Source organism: Microcaecilia unicolor, chromosome 8 (genome assembly GCF_901765095.1).
Source record: "Microcaecilia unicolor chromosome 8, aMicUni1.1, whole genome shotgun sequence".
NCBI lineage: Eukaryota > Metazoa > Chordata > Amphibia > Gymnophiona > Siphonopidae > Microcaecilia > Microcaecilia unicolor.
Genome location: NC_044038.1, coordinates 140,945,749 through 140,962,568, shown reverse-complemented (window position 1 = coordinate 140,962,568; position 16,820 = coordinate 140,945,749). Strand labels below are relative to the sequence as shown.

The 16,820-nt window shown below is 40.9% G+C and overlaps 1 protein-coding gene across 2 annotated transcripts in view; it reads right to left on the bottom strand.

Moving 5' to 3' along the window:
- GABRB2 (gamma-aminobutyric acid type A receptor beta2 subunit) overlaps positions 1 to 16,820 on the bottom strand; it is a 628,852-nt gene that overhangs the window by 555,162 nt on the left and 56,870 nt on the right. The window contains exons 1-3 of one of the 2 annotated variants that reach the window (XM_030211904.1): positions 7,551 to 7,665; positions 7,334 to 7,425; positions 6,371 to 6,438 (exon numbers count right to left, since the gene is read on the bottom strand). In XM_030211904.1, the coding sequence (XP_030067764.1) occupies positions 6,371 to 6,438; positions 7,334 to 7,425; positions 7,551 to 7,627 (237 nt within the window). In that variant the 5' untranslated portion in view covers positions 7,628 to 7,665. Of the gene's footprint in view, positions 1 to 6,370; positions 6,439 to 7,333; positions 7,426 to 7,550; positions 7,666 to 16,820 lie in introns of those variants that run through there. The other variant, XM_030211905.1, reaches the window with a different exon arrangement.

Sequence of the window (16,820 nt, the reverse complement as noted above, 5' to 3'; positions counted from 1 at the left end):
GTCATGAAGTAGTTGCGCGGTAACTCATTTTGGCGTGCGTTGGGTGCACATAGACGCTTACGCAACTTAGTAAAAAGGGCTCCAAAATTTTGTTCTCCATCTCAGAAATTCTTGCATTAAGGTATTTAGTCCTTTGGAACATCTAGCATGTAATGTTGAAAAAAATATATATATATATACACACACAAACCTGTGTAGGGAGAAGAAGGGTGTTTGTAATCATAGCATAAAAAAAATTGATGAAGTATCAGTCTTTATATTTTTTCATGCCTAAAATGAGTGTTATGGGAGTAACAGAGAGTATTCTATGGGGGGAAATGGGTTTCACTACATGCAGGAATACATTATTTACTCAAAGTGATACTTTTAATGAGCATGTTATTAATGGAGGCATTAATGACCACAACAACTTAGGAAGACAAAAGACCAGCGTTTTGAACAGCAAGAAATGGGTGGATGATGCATACAGGGACAAGTGCTGATCCAGGGACTTAATATTATTATTATTAGCATTTGTATAGCGCTACCAGACGCACACAGCGCTGAACACCTGATACAAAGAGAGAGTCCCTGCTCAAAAGAGCTTACAATCTAAATAATACAGTCAAGACAGTTACGGGTGATATTGGGAAGAAATATTTTCCACTTTGTCAAAACTGACTTAGGGGCCCTTTTATCACACGGAGGTAGGGCTACCGCTGAATTTGCATGTGGAAAATCAGCCCTACCTCCGGGCTCACCCAGGAGCCTGGCGGTAGTTCTGGGTCTGCTGCACATCATTTCTAGTGCTAGAAAATATTTGCTATTTTCTAGCATCAGTCGGTGGGCAGTAGGTGTGCCCTGCAGTAATCGGGCAGCGCAATTACCACCTGGTTACCACCGGAGCCCTCACCGCCTCCTAAATAAGAGGCAGTAAGGGCCCCAGCAGTAAATGGGCACGCAGCAATTTTTTAATTACAGTGCAGCTCTTTACTGCCCCTTTAAAAACACCATTTTTACCTGTGGCAGTAAAAGGTGGTCTTGGTGCGCAGTGATCCCATGTGCTGATGCCACCGCGGGCCACTTTTTACCTCCGTTTGGTAACAGGGCCTCTTGACATGTACTACACAAAGGTCGTTTTTAAGCAGTGAGGAGACTGTGCTTAACGGATCTCAGCACTTTTTTTCAATCCAACTACAGAATTATATAAAACAGTGGGTTAAGAGCTAGATTCAGTAAATGGGGCCTAAATATCGGCGCTGAACCTCCCCCCCCCACTTAAGCAGCATTCTATAAGCTGCATCTAAAGTTCAGTGTGGTTTATAAAATAGCGGTTAAGCATTATGACCACAGATATTTGGAAAAGCTTATCCCAAGGACTCAACATGTGTCTCCTCTCCATCAATCTAGAGACAAATTTTGGACATATTTACCCTTCCCTCCTCTCTCCTGGTTTCCCTGCTCCTTCCGTCCCTTCCTCATCCTCCCCACTATTTCTTGTGTAGGTTTTCTGCTGTATTAGCTTTACTTTACTACATTGGCGTCTGCCTCTGTGGTGCGTTGTAAGCCACATTGAGCCTGACACTGTTGGGAAACTGTGGGGTACAAATGAGATAATAAATAAATAAATTTAGGCGCCACCATTTGCACCAACAAAAATGTGGTGCAAATACCCACACCTAAATTTATGCACAGAGCACCCTTATTCAGTAACTCAAATGCACTCCCCCCAATATATCCTAAAATGGCCATGACCATTCTCTTTCCTTGCCCCCTTTTTTGGGCCATGCATAAATTTTAGGCACAGATCCCTTGCATAACTTTATGCACACAATACCAATTAAATCTAATTAGTGCCAATAATTGCTTGTTAAAAAGCCAATTATTGGCACGGATTGGATTGTTATTCAATTAAATTGTGCATGCAAATCAGAACCACACCTAAATTTGCATGCATAATTTTTGGCAACCTTTACAGAATCAGGGGGTAAATCTGCAAACACATATTTAACGTAGACACTCTCACACTTCTGTGGTATAGGATGTTTAATGTTTTCTTTTGGTGGAGAAGGGAAATGGGTACTACAAGCTGCCAAACTAATTCAGGCCAACAATCCAGCCAGTTTAGCACTGAGTCTCCAAGAATTGGCATGATGCAGTTGGTTGAAGAAAGTCTATCTGGTCACAGTCTAGGAACACACACTGAACCTGGATTGACAACCATGTTGCACTCAATGTAATATGACTGAACTCTTTCATAAATTTGTAACATACTTCTTTGAACTCAATTATTAAACAAGCCTCCACAACATCTTGTGGCAATTATTTACATAGATTAACCATGTGCAATATGAAGAACTCAATTGGTGGTGTGCAATAATTGCCTATTTATTTTCACCACATCCAAGGAGACGAAAATGGTAATGGAAGTCAAGGAAGCTTGAGACAGCAGATAGCTGGGTAGAAGGAAATGAGAAAGACAAGGATGAAATTGGACAAGGTGTAAATCTTATGGTCTTTATCAGCCATGGAATTCTATAATATCCTCCACAACTCCAGGTTCTTGGTCCAATAGCCTATAACACGGACCACCATGCAGTACAAATTACACTTTGGACTAAATTCTATATAAGGCACCACAAAAATCAGAACCAAAATAAACCCACTCAGCACTATTCTATAAACTGTGCTTAAAGTTAGGAACAGTTTATAAAACAGAGCTTATGCCCAGGAACCACAACTACATTTAGGTATGGCCATTTACACCAATGGAAACCTGATGCAAATGCTTGCACCTAAATTAGATGCAAATCCCACCTTATTCTATAATTATGTGCATAACTGAAAGAAACGCCCACATTCTACCCATGACCCTCCCATTTCCATGCCCTCTTTTTTTACTCATGCACATACATTTTAATATGCATATATATTTTAATTAATTCTAATTAGTGCCAATAATTGCTTTATAAAAATCCAATTATTGGTGCTAATTAGCTCATTGTTCAATTAAATTGCAAATGCAAATTGGGCGTGCGCCCAAATTTACATGTGCAATTTTTAGCATTTTTTATAGAATTAGGCCACTTATGTCAAATAGCATTAGAAATGCAATATTTGCTTTATATGAAGAACTTCAGTATATAAAATGATTACAAAAATACATAAATCAGCCAAAAGCAAAATGATTCCAGTAATTTTGGTCCTGTATAATAAAGCCTTTTTCTGTCTTTGTGCTTATACAATTACTTGGTAAAAACAGTCTTTAATTTAGTATCTTAAGAAAAACAGACATTAATATGCAGATTGTTAATCAGCTATTTAAAACTACAACACTAAGCATATGAAATGGATCAGTTCAGTGATGCTATAACATAACAACCGTCAACATCAGTGTCAGTCTAATATAAGGTACATTGCAAAGAATCAACATTTTTTCCCATTATGGAACAATTATATTATTTATAAATAGCAGTGAAAAAGGACTGTGCAGATGGGAGAGAAAACATAGAGGCCCTTTTAATAAGCTGCACTAAGCACTAGCACATGCTTACCAAAGCTTAAAATAGCTTATTGCAGGATGTTTTCAGACATCCTACGGTAAGTTTCAAATCAGCACATGCTAACCGCACACAAAAAATATTTTCATTTTTTGTTGGAGATGGAGTATCTGGGGGTGGAGAGTAGGTATTCCTGTACTAATGAGTTGGCACGTCCACATTACCGAGTGCTAACTGCTTAGCGTGGGATCACCACCTGAGTCCTTACCACCTACAAAATAAGTGCTGGTAATTCTTTTTAATGGCCATGTGCTAATGGCAACATTAGCTCAAGTGAACTAAATGATACTATCAAGGGGTGAGATACCCAATCAACGCAATATGCAAAAACTATAAAGAGAGGGGTTCTCTTATTCACTATACACACAAAGACTGTTACTGGAGGAAAAGCCTTGAGAAGCTCCTAGACTTTTAATGAGTCTTACAGGAGCAGGACTTCTTCATCATAGGCAAAAACCTCCTTATAAAGTGACTTCCACAGTCGGGGCACTTGGAAGAAAGGAAGAGACCAAGCGTCCTAAGCTAAGCTAAATTAATTACTTTGATAGCATAAAGTCGCTTTATAAGAAGGTTTTTGCCTATGATGAAGACATCCTGCTCCTGTAAGACACATTAAAAGTCTAGGAGCTTCTCAAGGCTTTTCCTCCAGTAATAGTCTGTGTGTGTATAGTGAATAAGAGAACCCCTCTCTATAGTTTTAACATTAGCTCAAGGCCATTAACTGCAAAAATAGAAAATCAGGCTAAGGCCACTTTTTCACCGTAGCTTAGTAATTACACCATCATAAGAAGACTGCGAATATTTAAAACTGTGTCTTGCAATAACTATAAAAGTGTTGCACTGCTATGATACTTCTATTTATAGTAGTTTTACTGTCATTCTACAGCATAGGTTAATGGTTTGTGGATACTCTAAAGTTTGAGTGTATTCCCTATGTCATAATTTTCATTGGTATTAGAAATATCTTTTGTTATCAGGCAGGCAGTTGGTTAGTCCATTTTTAAAACTGTAGTGCATGCTAAATCAATTTAAAGCCCATTGACCTATTAATTAAAACACATTAAGTATATTAGCATGTGTTAAAACGTTCTAACGTGCATTAATTTTTTTATTAAGGTGAATGTGTGAAACAAATTTTAAAAATGATCAACAATCAGAACAAATACCCAAAACAATACAAAAGTTCAAGCCTGTGTGCATTCTTAATTGCATAGGCTCTGTTTTTCATGCAGTTATTTGTGCTATCTTAGTTTTAAAAAAGACTACCTGGTTAATATTCAGACTAAGAACCTGAAATATTTTCACATAACTACAGTGAGTATTGGAAAACTTCAGCAGCTGCTCTACCCAATTTCCATTCAGATCATGCGTCTCTTCTAGCGTCTCTTCTAGCTAATAGGAATTCAAATCGCATTATCGACTTAAACCTATTCTTTTCTATGAAGGAAAGAGTTAAACATTAGGGATGCATGATTAAAACATTTCTGGTTTCTTTAGGAGAGTTTCCATATCTTTCCTTGTTTTCATGTGGTTTTCTGTGTTCATTTCACACATTCATTTGTACTCCAGTTTTTAAGTGTATTAGAACTTTCTAATATATACAAAGTGATTGTACATGCATTAATTTGTAGGTTTATGAATGCACTAGCGAGTATGCATGCAGCAAAATATATACCCTTAGTAAACATTGCTTGCCCTGTTATTCAACTTATGCTGAAGGATTATTCTACTTTAAGGAGAAGAATAAGGGACAAGCTGCTATACTTTTCAGGAAAAAAGGCAATTATATGGATGTTTCAAAAGAATACTGATTAAAACAATCAATAAGAGAAACAAAATTGTCAATAAACATTCAATCTGACCTCACATAAGATCAAGTACCTCATACTCTGCATTATGGTCCTCTGGTAAGGTTAAAATTGACATTCTATATCTGGACTGGCTTTTAACACATGTAGTAGCATGTTTGCCCTTAGCCAAGTAAAGATTAAGAACTGTGTGCTAATTTTGAATTAGTAAGGCACCACCAGTGGGTTACATCTTACAGCAACTCTAAAATTATCAGGTGCATTAACTTTACATTTCTTGTTAAATATGTGGAATTATTAATTGAGAATACATTTGTGGTTTCAGCAATAGAAAACTCAAACTCAAAAAAATGTATCCATCTTAAAAGAACAAGCAACTCTGGTTGTTATATTATTATAATTTGTGCATTAGCTGCAATGGAACAATGCTGTCAGCAGGGGGTGCTCTTGCATGAAGCAAGACAAAGTAAATGCCAATGTATAGCATTTGCTCCATAATGCTTACTGCTGGCATAAAGTGACATCTAATATACTAAGTCTATCTATAAATTGCAAGTGTTCTGGGCACCCTGTGATTAGGTCTATAAAATAGCTGTTAAATCTTAAACACATCATCCTAAGTACTAACTTTTTTTTTCTGCATTTACATATATGATTTATATGAAATCTTCACATCCTAAACCAAAGGTGTATCTTTATTTAGCTCAGTACCATGTCTTCACTCTAGTTATCTATTCCAGCAAATCTACACCTCAGTATGACCGCTGCCACTCCTTATCAACTAATCAAAAAGCCAGCCAGTTGTAACTCAAGAGAGTGAAATAAGTCCCTAATGGGACATGCAAAACCAAACCAGAAATAAAGCTTCAGGATTTCCGATTGACAGATTTAATTATCCATGTTCTGAGCCATCATGCAAATGAAAATACATTCTGATGAGTAATAATCATACTGTTACAAATTATCATCCTTATCAGAGTCTTGAGGGGGAGGGGAGAATGTTAAAGAGAATGGAATACTCACCATATTGACTTCTGATACCATATCAATACTGGCAATGTCAATGTTCATGCCTACAGCCACAGGAGGACCTGTAAACCCAGAAAACAGTGCACAATGTGATCTCCAAGAACTTAACCCTTTTATGTCAGTGTTCTCTCATTTAGCAAATCAAAGATTCTGAGGTATCAAAATACCTCAGTTCCACCTGACAAGTTCTACACAGTTGTGCTCCATTTATTCTGTGTCTCAGGGGAGTTTTCATGTAAAATTCATGACAATTTCACACATACCATTAATGTGTATTTATATAATATCTGTTTACAATCCATGAAAAAAACATATGCATAGATGAAGGTATGGCATACAAAGATGTTAAATATTTGCTTGAGATTTAAAAAAAAAATACTCATATTAACTCTTCCTGTCCCAAATCATGCAACATAGAATGAAGGGGAGACAATACATTTTTAAACCTTCAAGTATAAAACATTTCTTCCTCTTACTACACCATTGTCAGTGTGCTGCCTTGTGTTCTCTATACTTTTATAGGCAAGAAATCATGAATAATGAATGACACAACTCTTCCAAAGTGAAGATGTCAAAGGGTTAATCTTTTTTTTTTCTCAGTTAACAGCACATCTCCTGTTGCAACACCAGGTCCAATCCAGCACAAGTTAGATTTAATCATGAAACTATTTTTGGTGTAAACCAAAAACATATTTCATCATAACCTCTCTGCCAAATATCAAATAGGTAAGAATGGTTTAATAACTAATTAGCATGAAAAGAAATCATTGGGATTTTAATATTTACTCACTGAAAATATTACTCCTGAACAGAGGTTGAGACGACAAGGTGACGGAAACTAAGAAGTAATAGGTTTAACTTAGTCAACTGAACCACACAGGGAAATAGGAAGCGCCTTAAACATATTAAAACAAGCCCCAGCACTGAAAACATCTTTTAGGAAAACAAGAGCATTACCTCCAAAATCTGGCCTCAGACGGATGTCATATCCTTTCAATAATCTATCCACAGTCTCTTTAACCAATGACATATTGCTGGGGTCATTGACACTAGAAGAAAGAAAAATAAAAAGGCATCCTAGAACGGATGTATTCGGTTCTCTGCAGTGCATTCCAGTCTCAGTAACATAAATATTGAATTCAAAGTAGAGACAAGATTTGTTTCAGTCACTTACCTTTGCGCACAGACTACGGCTATGATTAAGGGGAATGACCAAATTCCAGCGTAACCCTTTCCCCGGACTCTCAGCATCCCTTTAGCGTTTGATGTGTTTAGGGTTTCAGTGAAGAGGAGAGATCCTACTTATTCTGGCCAGTGCAGTAATTCTAATGTGAGGCGCATGCGCAGAGCTTACCACAACATCAAAAGGAACAGTGGTTGCTGCTGGAGATGAACAAATTTTCTTGCAAAAAAAAAAAAAAAAATTAAAGGGGAAGAAAAGAACATCCATTGAAACAAGTCACCCACCGGAGGACTGAGTGCATTTTTTTTGAGGGGGGGGGGGGCGGGGGTGTCTTTAGGATGAGGCAGCAGGGAGAGGAAAGTTGGAGCGTGTTGGTGGATGCAGCAGCGTGTCTGCACGTCCCTGCCACAGCATGCGGAATCCGAGTAGGAAACAAGGAAGAAAGGATACAGGGAAGACAGGCATAGATAAACCTATGATAGAGAGGGGATATGTGTTGGGATTTGACTTTATGGTTGTTTCTACTAAAGCAGTCTCGGGGGGGGGGGGGAGGGTCTGAGTCTGTTCATGCACTTAAGTGGAGAAGGGGGAGTGGCAAAGATGTACACAGTCGGGGGAGAAAGCAGTAGCAATGTCAAAATATTTCTGGTAAAAGTGTTGAATGGTTCGTGCTGTGTGTTAGGAGTTTTTAACAGGGGGTGGGGTTGGGAGTTGGGGGAGGGAGTCCCAGGGATATGGTAATTCATCTCACAGGACGCCTAGGCTTAGGTTTACACCAGGTGCAGGTGGATATGAAACCAACTCTGTTATGAAATTATCAGAAGGAGACGGCAAAGGGGATCCTGTTAATCAAAACACAATAAAAAGTGGCACGGGACAAGGGGGGGGGGGGGGGGATAGTCAAGATATATCTACCAAAACACAAGCTAAATTCATTCAGAATGACATAGCATTTCAGCAGTGCTGTATCCCCAATGAAGCATCAGCCCCAGTAGTCTTCACACATTCTGTATTCTTTCTTTGCTGGTTTCACACTCTGCAAACTTCCAACGCATCTAACAAAAATGCACAGTTCTCTTTCTCTATCCTTCAGTTGTGTGTCACGTGCAAACTTCCAGCAGGAGACCGATCACAGCCCTCAGCAACACTCCCTTTCTAGAGGCTTAACTGATGTGAATTTGCACTGTTACTGAAGCAGCTTTGCACTCTCTCCCTCTTTCACACAAGACTACTTTCTCAAGGTCTATAAAAGCTGTTGATTTCCTCCAGCTAGGCCATTTTCTTCTCAGGATGGTCTTCATTCCCAAGGGTGGAAGGCATGTTCAAGCTCTCTTGGCAGAACACAACTTTACATGTATTTGATGATGGTCCGCCCTGTACACTAGCCATGGTACCCATAGGAGCCAACTTTTCAAAATGATTAGGGGGTGCTAAACTCAACACAAGCGAATGGTCCCTGGTTATAGTAAAGAAATTTACTCAAGATTGGGGGTGCTCAAGCACCCACAGAGAAGCCATGTTGGTACCCTCTAGAAAAGCTAAGGGTCCTGGAACTCTCTTACAAAAAACAAAATTGCCTTTTCTCAACTTAGAGAAAAAAATGCACATAGGCAAATATGCATGGTTTTTAAACAATTGCTTTTACTTAAATAAGGTAAGCTTAAGAGCTTATTTCATTGTATGTATGAGCTTGCAGCTCTGTTTTTCTGTAAAAAAAAAAATACAAGTCAGATAGAACAGAGTAAAACCAGAATTTTCACAGCTTAACATAATCCAAGGTTTCACAACTTAGTGGAGACAGTATATGTCAAAGACAGATCCTATTGGTTTAATGACTGCAGTTTTATTAAATAAAAATTAAAATCTTCCAAAACTTGAACCACTACAAGCAAGAGGCTCCAGCTCCTGTAGATGCACTGGTAACCCACTATGCTTATTGAACTAGGTCCCTATTTTGCATTCTCTACCTCTCTTCCATTCCCAAAGTGAATGACTGCCATGAAAGGTAGACAGGCAGGATGACTGGATGCCCAGGCACACTGTCTTACTGTGCAACTGCCATGCCTTAGTTCAGACTGTTTTCAGTCTCAAGTGCTCCTCATCCCTTGCTATAAACAATTGGAAGAATAAGTAATCAGAGTTAAGGATGAACTAGCAGGTGACACATTAACATACTTAAATGCAGGAATTTCTTATTTTAGGACAGAGTGGGATTCAAACAAGCTGCTTACCAGCTAAGAAGATCCTTAGGTTTACTGAGCTGATATTTAAAAGAAACTAGTTACTCCTTTCTTCACCTTGGATTCATCAACAATCCAAAGTTATTTGCCAACATGAAACTGAATCATTTTTTTTAATTAACTGAGGTAGGCTTGGAAGGAGAAAGGTGCCTGCTGCCATGTTAAGGATGAGCCTAATGAGAATTTAAATTAAGAAGGCAGGACTAATTTGTCTAGGGTGTTGCAAATGAGTGGAAGAGAGATTTTCCAAAACTATAGCACAATGTTTTTATTTGAATTTAGCTCACACCTTTTTCAGTAGTAGCTCAAGGTGAGTTCAGTGGCGTACTGAGGGTGGGGCGATCTGCCCTGGGTGCACGCTGCAGGAGGGATGCAGGGAGCAGCCTTGCGGCTGTCGACTCCACCGGTTCCCTGCTCCCTCTGTTATTCCTTTCTGTTCCGTGGCAGAGGGAGCAGGGAACCTGTGGAGCCAACAGCCATGCAGCTGCTCCCAGAACCCCAGCAGGTAAGTGATGCACCAGTGGGTATGCTGCACCTGGGGGGGGGGGGGGTCATGCTGCACCCAGTGGGAGTGTTGCTGTACACTGGGGGGAGGGGGGACACTGCACCCAGAAGGCGACGCTGCACCCAGGGAAGGGGGATGCACAGCAGCAACCTGCCCCAGGTGGCAGCCAACCAAGGAATGCCACTGGGTGAGTTACAGTAAACACTTTACTGTCCTCAGAGTGCTTATCATCTAAGGGACCACTGTTCCTTCTAAGTTGAGCAGGAGTCCTCCATGGGGGGGGGGGGGGGTGCTTCAATATTTTGTTTTCAATCTCTAGAGACAAGCAGGCTCCCTGGCTCCCTGCAATGTTTCTCTGTCCCTCACTATTGAAAATGTGATAGTGAAACAGCACCTCCCACTGGCAGCACTGTAGGTGGAGGACTCCTGCTTAGCTTAGCTTAGAGGGAACAGCATAAAGGACCCTTGGAGTTAAAGCAAAACATGGAAGTTTCCCATATATTAACTGAAAACTAACCTGGCACCTTTTAGAACATTTTTTTAAACATTCTGGTCCTGCGATAATGTTGCCATTAGTGTGGGGTACCTAAAAGAAATTAACATGGCAGCACTTACCACCACCTCTTTAGGATGATCAAAGTGCTCCCACATTGAATCTTCATTATCCAATTAGCACATGCTAACAATAATCCACTAGCTGGATAACATTTCTATACCCCCCTCCCAGAAAACTTTATTTAAAAAATTGCTAATGTGCAATTTACTATGCACTAACAGGGAAATTACTGCAGAATGCCTTAACACAATCTCATTGTACCTTGTTAGCACACTTTAACTGGACATTAAGATTGTACCTGAGGCAATAGAGGGTTAAGTGTCTTGCCCGAGATCACAAGGAGTAGCAGCAGGATTCTAACTGGGCTTCCCTGGATGTCAGCCTGGTGCTCTAACTGCTAGGCCACTCCTCCATTCTATGTTCACCAAAGGCAAATCTTATTGGATTAATAGCCACAGTTTTCTATTTAACAAATAGAAATAATTCACATCAGTAGCAACCCAAGCCACTAATATGGACCGCCTTCCATGTCATTGCATGTTAGGGACTTCGGCTGCTGTAGATACATAGGTCACTCACTATGTTTGCCAAGCTAGATCTCCACTTAGCTCTCTGCATCCCTTATTTTGGCCTCAGAATAAATGCCCAAATTAGTCTCTGTTGTGATAATTTTCCCAGGGAATGTTGCCATACTATACAGTTGCTGTGCCTTGGCTCACATGATTTTGCATGCCCCTACCCACTCTTTAGCTTGGGTGCTGTGCTCTAAGAAAATAAGAATAGCCATACTGGGTCAGGCCAATGGTCAATTTAGCCCAGTATCCTGTTTCCAACAGTGGTCAATTTAGGTCAAAAATACCTGACAGAAACCCAAATAGTAGCAACATTCCATGCTACCAATCCTGGGGCAAGCAATGGCTTTCTCATGTATGTCTCAATAGCAGACTATGGACTTTTCCTCTAGGAACTTGTCCAAATGTTTTTTAAACCCAGATACAATAACTGCTTTTATCACATCATCCGATAACAAGTTCCAGAGCTTAACTATTCTTTGAGTGAAAAAAAAATATTTCCTCTTATTTGTTTCAAAAGTATTTTCATGTGACTTCATTGAGTGTCCCCTAGTCAGTGGCGTTCCTAGGGGGGCTGGCACCCAGGGCGGATCGCCGATTCGCCCCGCCCCCCGGGTGCAGCGCCCCCCCCCCCGATGCAGCGCGGACCCCCCCGGCGAAAGGACACCTCCACGAAGAACCCCCCCCCCCTCCGGGTGCACGCCTCCGGGGGGGGTGCCACGCGCGCCTGTCCTCCGTTCTTCCATGCTTCTTCTCTGCCCCAGAACAGGAAGTAACCTGTTCCGGGCCAGAGAAGAAGCATAGAACAACGGAGGGCAGGCGCGCGTGACACCCCCCCGGCGGCGTGCACCCGTGGCGGACCGCCCCCACTGCCCCCCCCTAGGAACGCCACTGCCCCTAGTCTTTGTACTTCTTGAAAGAATTAAAAATCTGTTCCCTTCTACTTGTTCTACACCATTCAGGATTTTGTAGACCTCAATTATATCTCCCTTCAGCTGTCTCTTTTCCAAGCTGAAGAGTCCTAACCTCTTTAGCCTTTCCTTATATGAGAGGAGTTCCATCTCCTTTATCATTTGGGTCACTCTTCTTTGAACCTTTTTTAATTTTGCTATTTCTTTTTTGAGATACGGTGATCAGAATTGAATGCAATACTCAAGGTGAGGTCGCAACAAGGAACAATAGAGGGGCATTATAGAATTCTTGGTCTTGTTTACTGTCCCTTTCCTAATAAATCCTAGCATCCTGTTTGCTTTTTTGGCCGCCACATAGACGGTCGGTAGCCCAACTGTTTGGGGAGGCTAAAGGGGGCGAAGCTTACCTCCATACACTCCGTGGCAGCGACGTCAATGAAGAAAAAGACTACAGGCTCGCCACCAGCTTCTCCCTTCTCTCTGCACACAGTGTCCCGTGATGCATTTCCTGTTTCCGTGAGAGCAGAGAGAAGGGAGAAGCTGGCGGCGAGCCTGTAGTCTTTTTCTTCATTGACGTCGCTGCCACGGAAATAAAAGATGAAAATACGTGGGGCGGGAGGGTGGGCTGCACCACAAGCGGAAGTCGACGATTGGGCTGGGGAGGCTTAGCCTCCCCAAGCCTCTTATACGGGGCGCCTATGGCCGCCACTGCACACTGAGCAGACGATTTCAGTTTATTATCTACAACAACACACAGATCTTTTTCTTCAGCACTGAACCCCAAGGTGGACCCTACCTTCAATGCTTCTGGTTCCACCTCCATTTCTTCTTCTATCTGTTCGTTCTAGGTTGGCGGACCAGAATACCCCTTCCCTTCACACATGGAGTTTCTATCCATATGGATTTCACACTGTCTGTTTCATGAAGAATGTTTATTTTGTTTGACTCATTTCCCTCTTTATCATATAGTGCAACACCCCTCCAATTTGATCCACTTTATCATTGTGATATAATTTGCATCATGTTAACACAATGTCCCATTGATTGTCCTCCTTCCACCAGGTCTCTGAGATACCTATTATATCTACCTCTTCATTTAGAGCTATATACTCTAACTCTCCCATCTTATTTTTTAGAATTTATATACTTCTAATTATGTTTCTTCCTTGCATCTACATGATACTTAGAAGTTGATGGGCATAATATGCATCCTTTATTCTTCTCTCCCCTTAAACACTCCTAGCTTTCTTTCACCATTGTTGAAACCTCTTTATTGGGATTCCCTACATATCCTGTTTCAATAGTACTCTTCAAGGATACTCCACGTTGAACCAGGCACCCCTGGGCAATTGTCAGCTTCCCCCCACCCTCATTTTATTTTAAAAGCTGCTCTATCTCCTTTTTAAATGTTTTGCCAGCAGTCTGGTTCAATCCCAGTTAAGGTGGTGTCCAACCTTTCGGAATAGGCTCCCCATATCCCAGAATGTTGCCCAGCTCCTAACAAACCTAAATCCTTCATCCCTGCTCCATTGTCTCAACCACTCATTGAACTTCAGAACACTGCCTACCTCTTAGGTCCTGCTCTTGGAACAGGGAGCATTTCCAAAATTGCTACCCTGGAGGTAGGCATTTATAGAATTATCCTCTTGGTGGTTTCTGACAATGGCAGCATTGGGCAGAGAGGGAGGGGGCCTTTTATCTAAAGTGCATTATGCATGAAAGTATGTTAATCAAATAAAATGGGGAACTTTCAAGTGATATATAAATTAGTAAAATCCATTCTCACTAATCTGTTTTAGGTGTCTTTGAAGGGCATTTTTGATATGACGTCTAAATCTGACTTTGGACTTTTACAAAAAACATTCAAACTACAAATAGGAAAGAAGGTAATTTTTGAAAAAGAAAAACGTCTATTTTTTTCCTGAAAATGTTTCAAACAAGGTTTTGTGCTTTGGACGTGTTTTTATTTTTGACCATTAAAAAAAAAAATGTCCAAGTGAAAAACAGAGAAAATCAAGCCATTGGGATGTAGGAGGGGCCAGCATTTTTAATAAACTGGTCCCCCAGACATCCCAGCAGAGCAATGGGTCACTGTAGGACACTGCAGTGGACTTCAAATAAATGCTCCCAGGTACACATCTCACCGTTGCTCACTTACCTTGTCTGCTGAGCCCCCCAAAATCCACTACCCCCAATTGTATACCACTACAATAGCCTTTATGAGTGAAGGGGGCACCTCTATATGGGTACAGTGGGCTTCTGGCGAGTTTTGGAGAGCTCACAGTTTCTACCACAAATGTGACAGGTAGGTGGAGGTATGGGTCTAGGTCCACCTGTCTACAGTGCATTGCACACACCACTGGACTACTCCAGGGACATGCATGCTGCTCTAATGGACCTGAGTATAACATCTGAGGCATGCATAGAAGCTGGTAAGTTATGTTTTTAATCACATTTTTGGGGTACAGGAGGGGGTCAGTGAGCACTGGAGGAGTAAGGAGAGGTCATCCCTGATTCCCTCCAGTGGCCATCTGGTCATTCAGGGCACCTTTTTGTGCATGATTTGTTCTAAAAAGTTGATTTCATTGGGGGCAAAATATTGAAATGTGCTAATTGATGATGTCATTCCCAGTTTATTTTAATTACATTTGTACCCTGCGCTTTCCCACTCTTGGCAGGCTCAATGCGGTGGGCAATGGAGGGTTAAGTGACTTGCCCAGAGTCACAAGGAGCTGCCTGTGCCAGGAATCGAACTCAGTTCCTCAGGACCAAAGTCCACCACCCTAACCACTAGGCCACTCCTCCTTCTCGAACTGTGTCTCAACATTTATCCATTTTGGCCAACACTGAGAAAATTAAGCTAAAGCAGCAATTATCTAGACTTTGCAGACTGGCAGTGACAACTGTTACGTGGACCCAGGAATCAACCAACACCAGCAACATTACATTAATTTGAACTGGGGACTTTCTGCAAAAGTATTGGCTATGAAATACATGAAGGAAGTGACGGTGGCTGAAAACATCTGATCAGTCATACGTAAAATTCTGATTGAGTTTGATGCAGACTGCCTGCCAAAACAATTTTTACATTACAGATAATGGAGCAAATGTAAAGGGTTGTATTTCACAACCAGGTCTGGCTGCCATGTACTGGGCACAATATGTTGTGTCTCATGCTTGTTATGGATAGTTCACCATTTTAACCAGTTATTGAGCTGATTACAACTTGCAAAGAAACTGTCACTAGGGTTAAGCGTACCTGTCTACAACAGAATTTGGAAACAACATTAAAGCAGGTTGTTTCTACTAGATGGAACAGTACACCGATGGTGCTTAAATCTGTCTCAGAAAATCTGGAACACAAAGTTACTCGCTGACGGTGCAAAAGACTTCATACTTGCCAAGCATCTCGTGGATGTTAATGAGGACCTTCTTTTAGATGTAATTAAGTCATTTGTACTGTTTGAAGATGCAGCAAGACTTGTTTCTTCTGATCAGACACCAATGCTGCATCTAGTAGTCGCTGTTCATGTGAAGCTGGCATAAAGTCTTTCAATCCTTGGTGATGATGTTGAACCAATTTGGCACCTCAAACTGAAACTGCATCACTTTCTTGACAGCTATTTCCCTTTGAATGAACTCCACTATATGGCTGCCCTTATGGATTCCTACCTATAGCATAATACAAACCTCATGGAATCTGAGAAATGACAGGCTGCCATTGAAGGCATCCATAAGATGGTCTCAGACATTCCTGATCGTCCTGTGACTGATTTGATGGTCAACTCATCAACAGTTGACGAAGAGGTCAAATTACCTCCTTCCAAAAAAACATAGCTAAATGCTGATAATTTTCTTGGTGACTTGTTTGTTACTTCTGTAGAGCCAGAATCTGATGAGTTGAAGTTGGATTTGTATTTTGCGTCCACAGATTCATCAGCTTTTGGCGGCTGAAATCTGATGTCTGGCCAAAGCTTTCATTTTTTGCCAAAATTATCTTGGCAGTTCCAGCCACAGAAACATCTTCTGAACGTGTGTTCTCATTAGCTGGTCATTACAATTGAGGATTGGTGGACTCAGTTAAACATGAAGACAGTTGATGATTTGTTGTTTCTTCTTGGATTAAAAAAATGAACTATATTATTAGTAGTGTTTTATTATTAGTATTAAATATTGTTATTTAACTTTTCTATAGGCCTAAGTTGTTTATTTACAATGCCTGTTAGGCCTATAAAATAGCATAAAATCTTCTTTCAGCTTTGAGTGGGATGATGCTGGGTAGAAAATTAAGACTGGGGATGGTGAGGGGACAGGGATGCAGAACGTGGGGATGGTCAGGGGAAGGAGTTACGAAGTCTGCTTGACAATGGGGATGGGGGTGGGGATAGGAAAACAGTTTGCAGAGAGGGGGTACTGGAAATAAGGGAGGAGGCTGCTGGACCCAAAGGGGGAGCTGGAGAGAAGGGAGAAAGGTGCT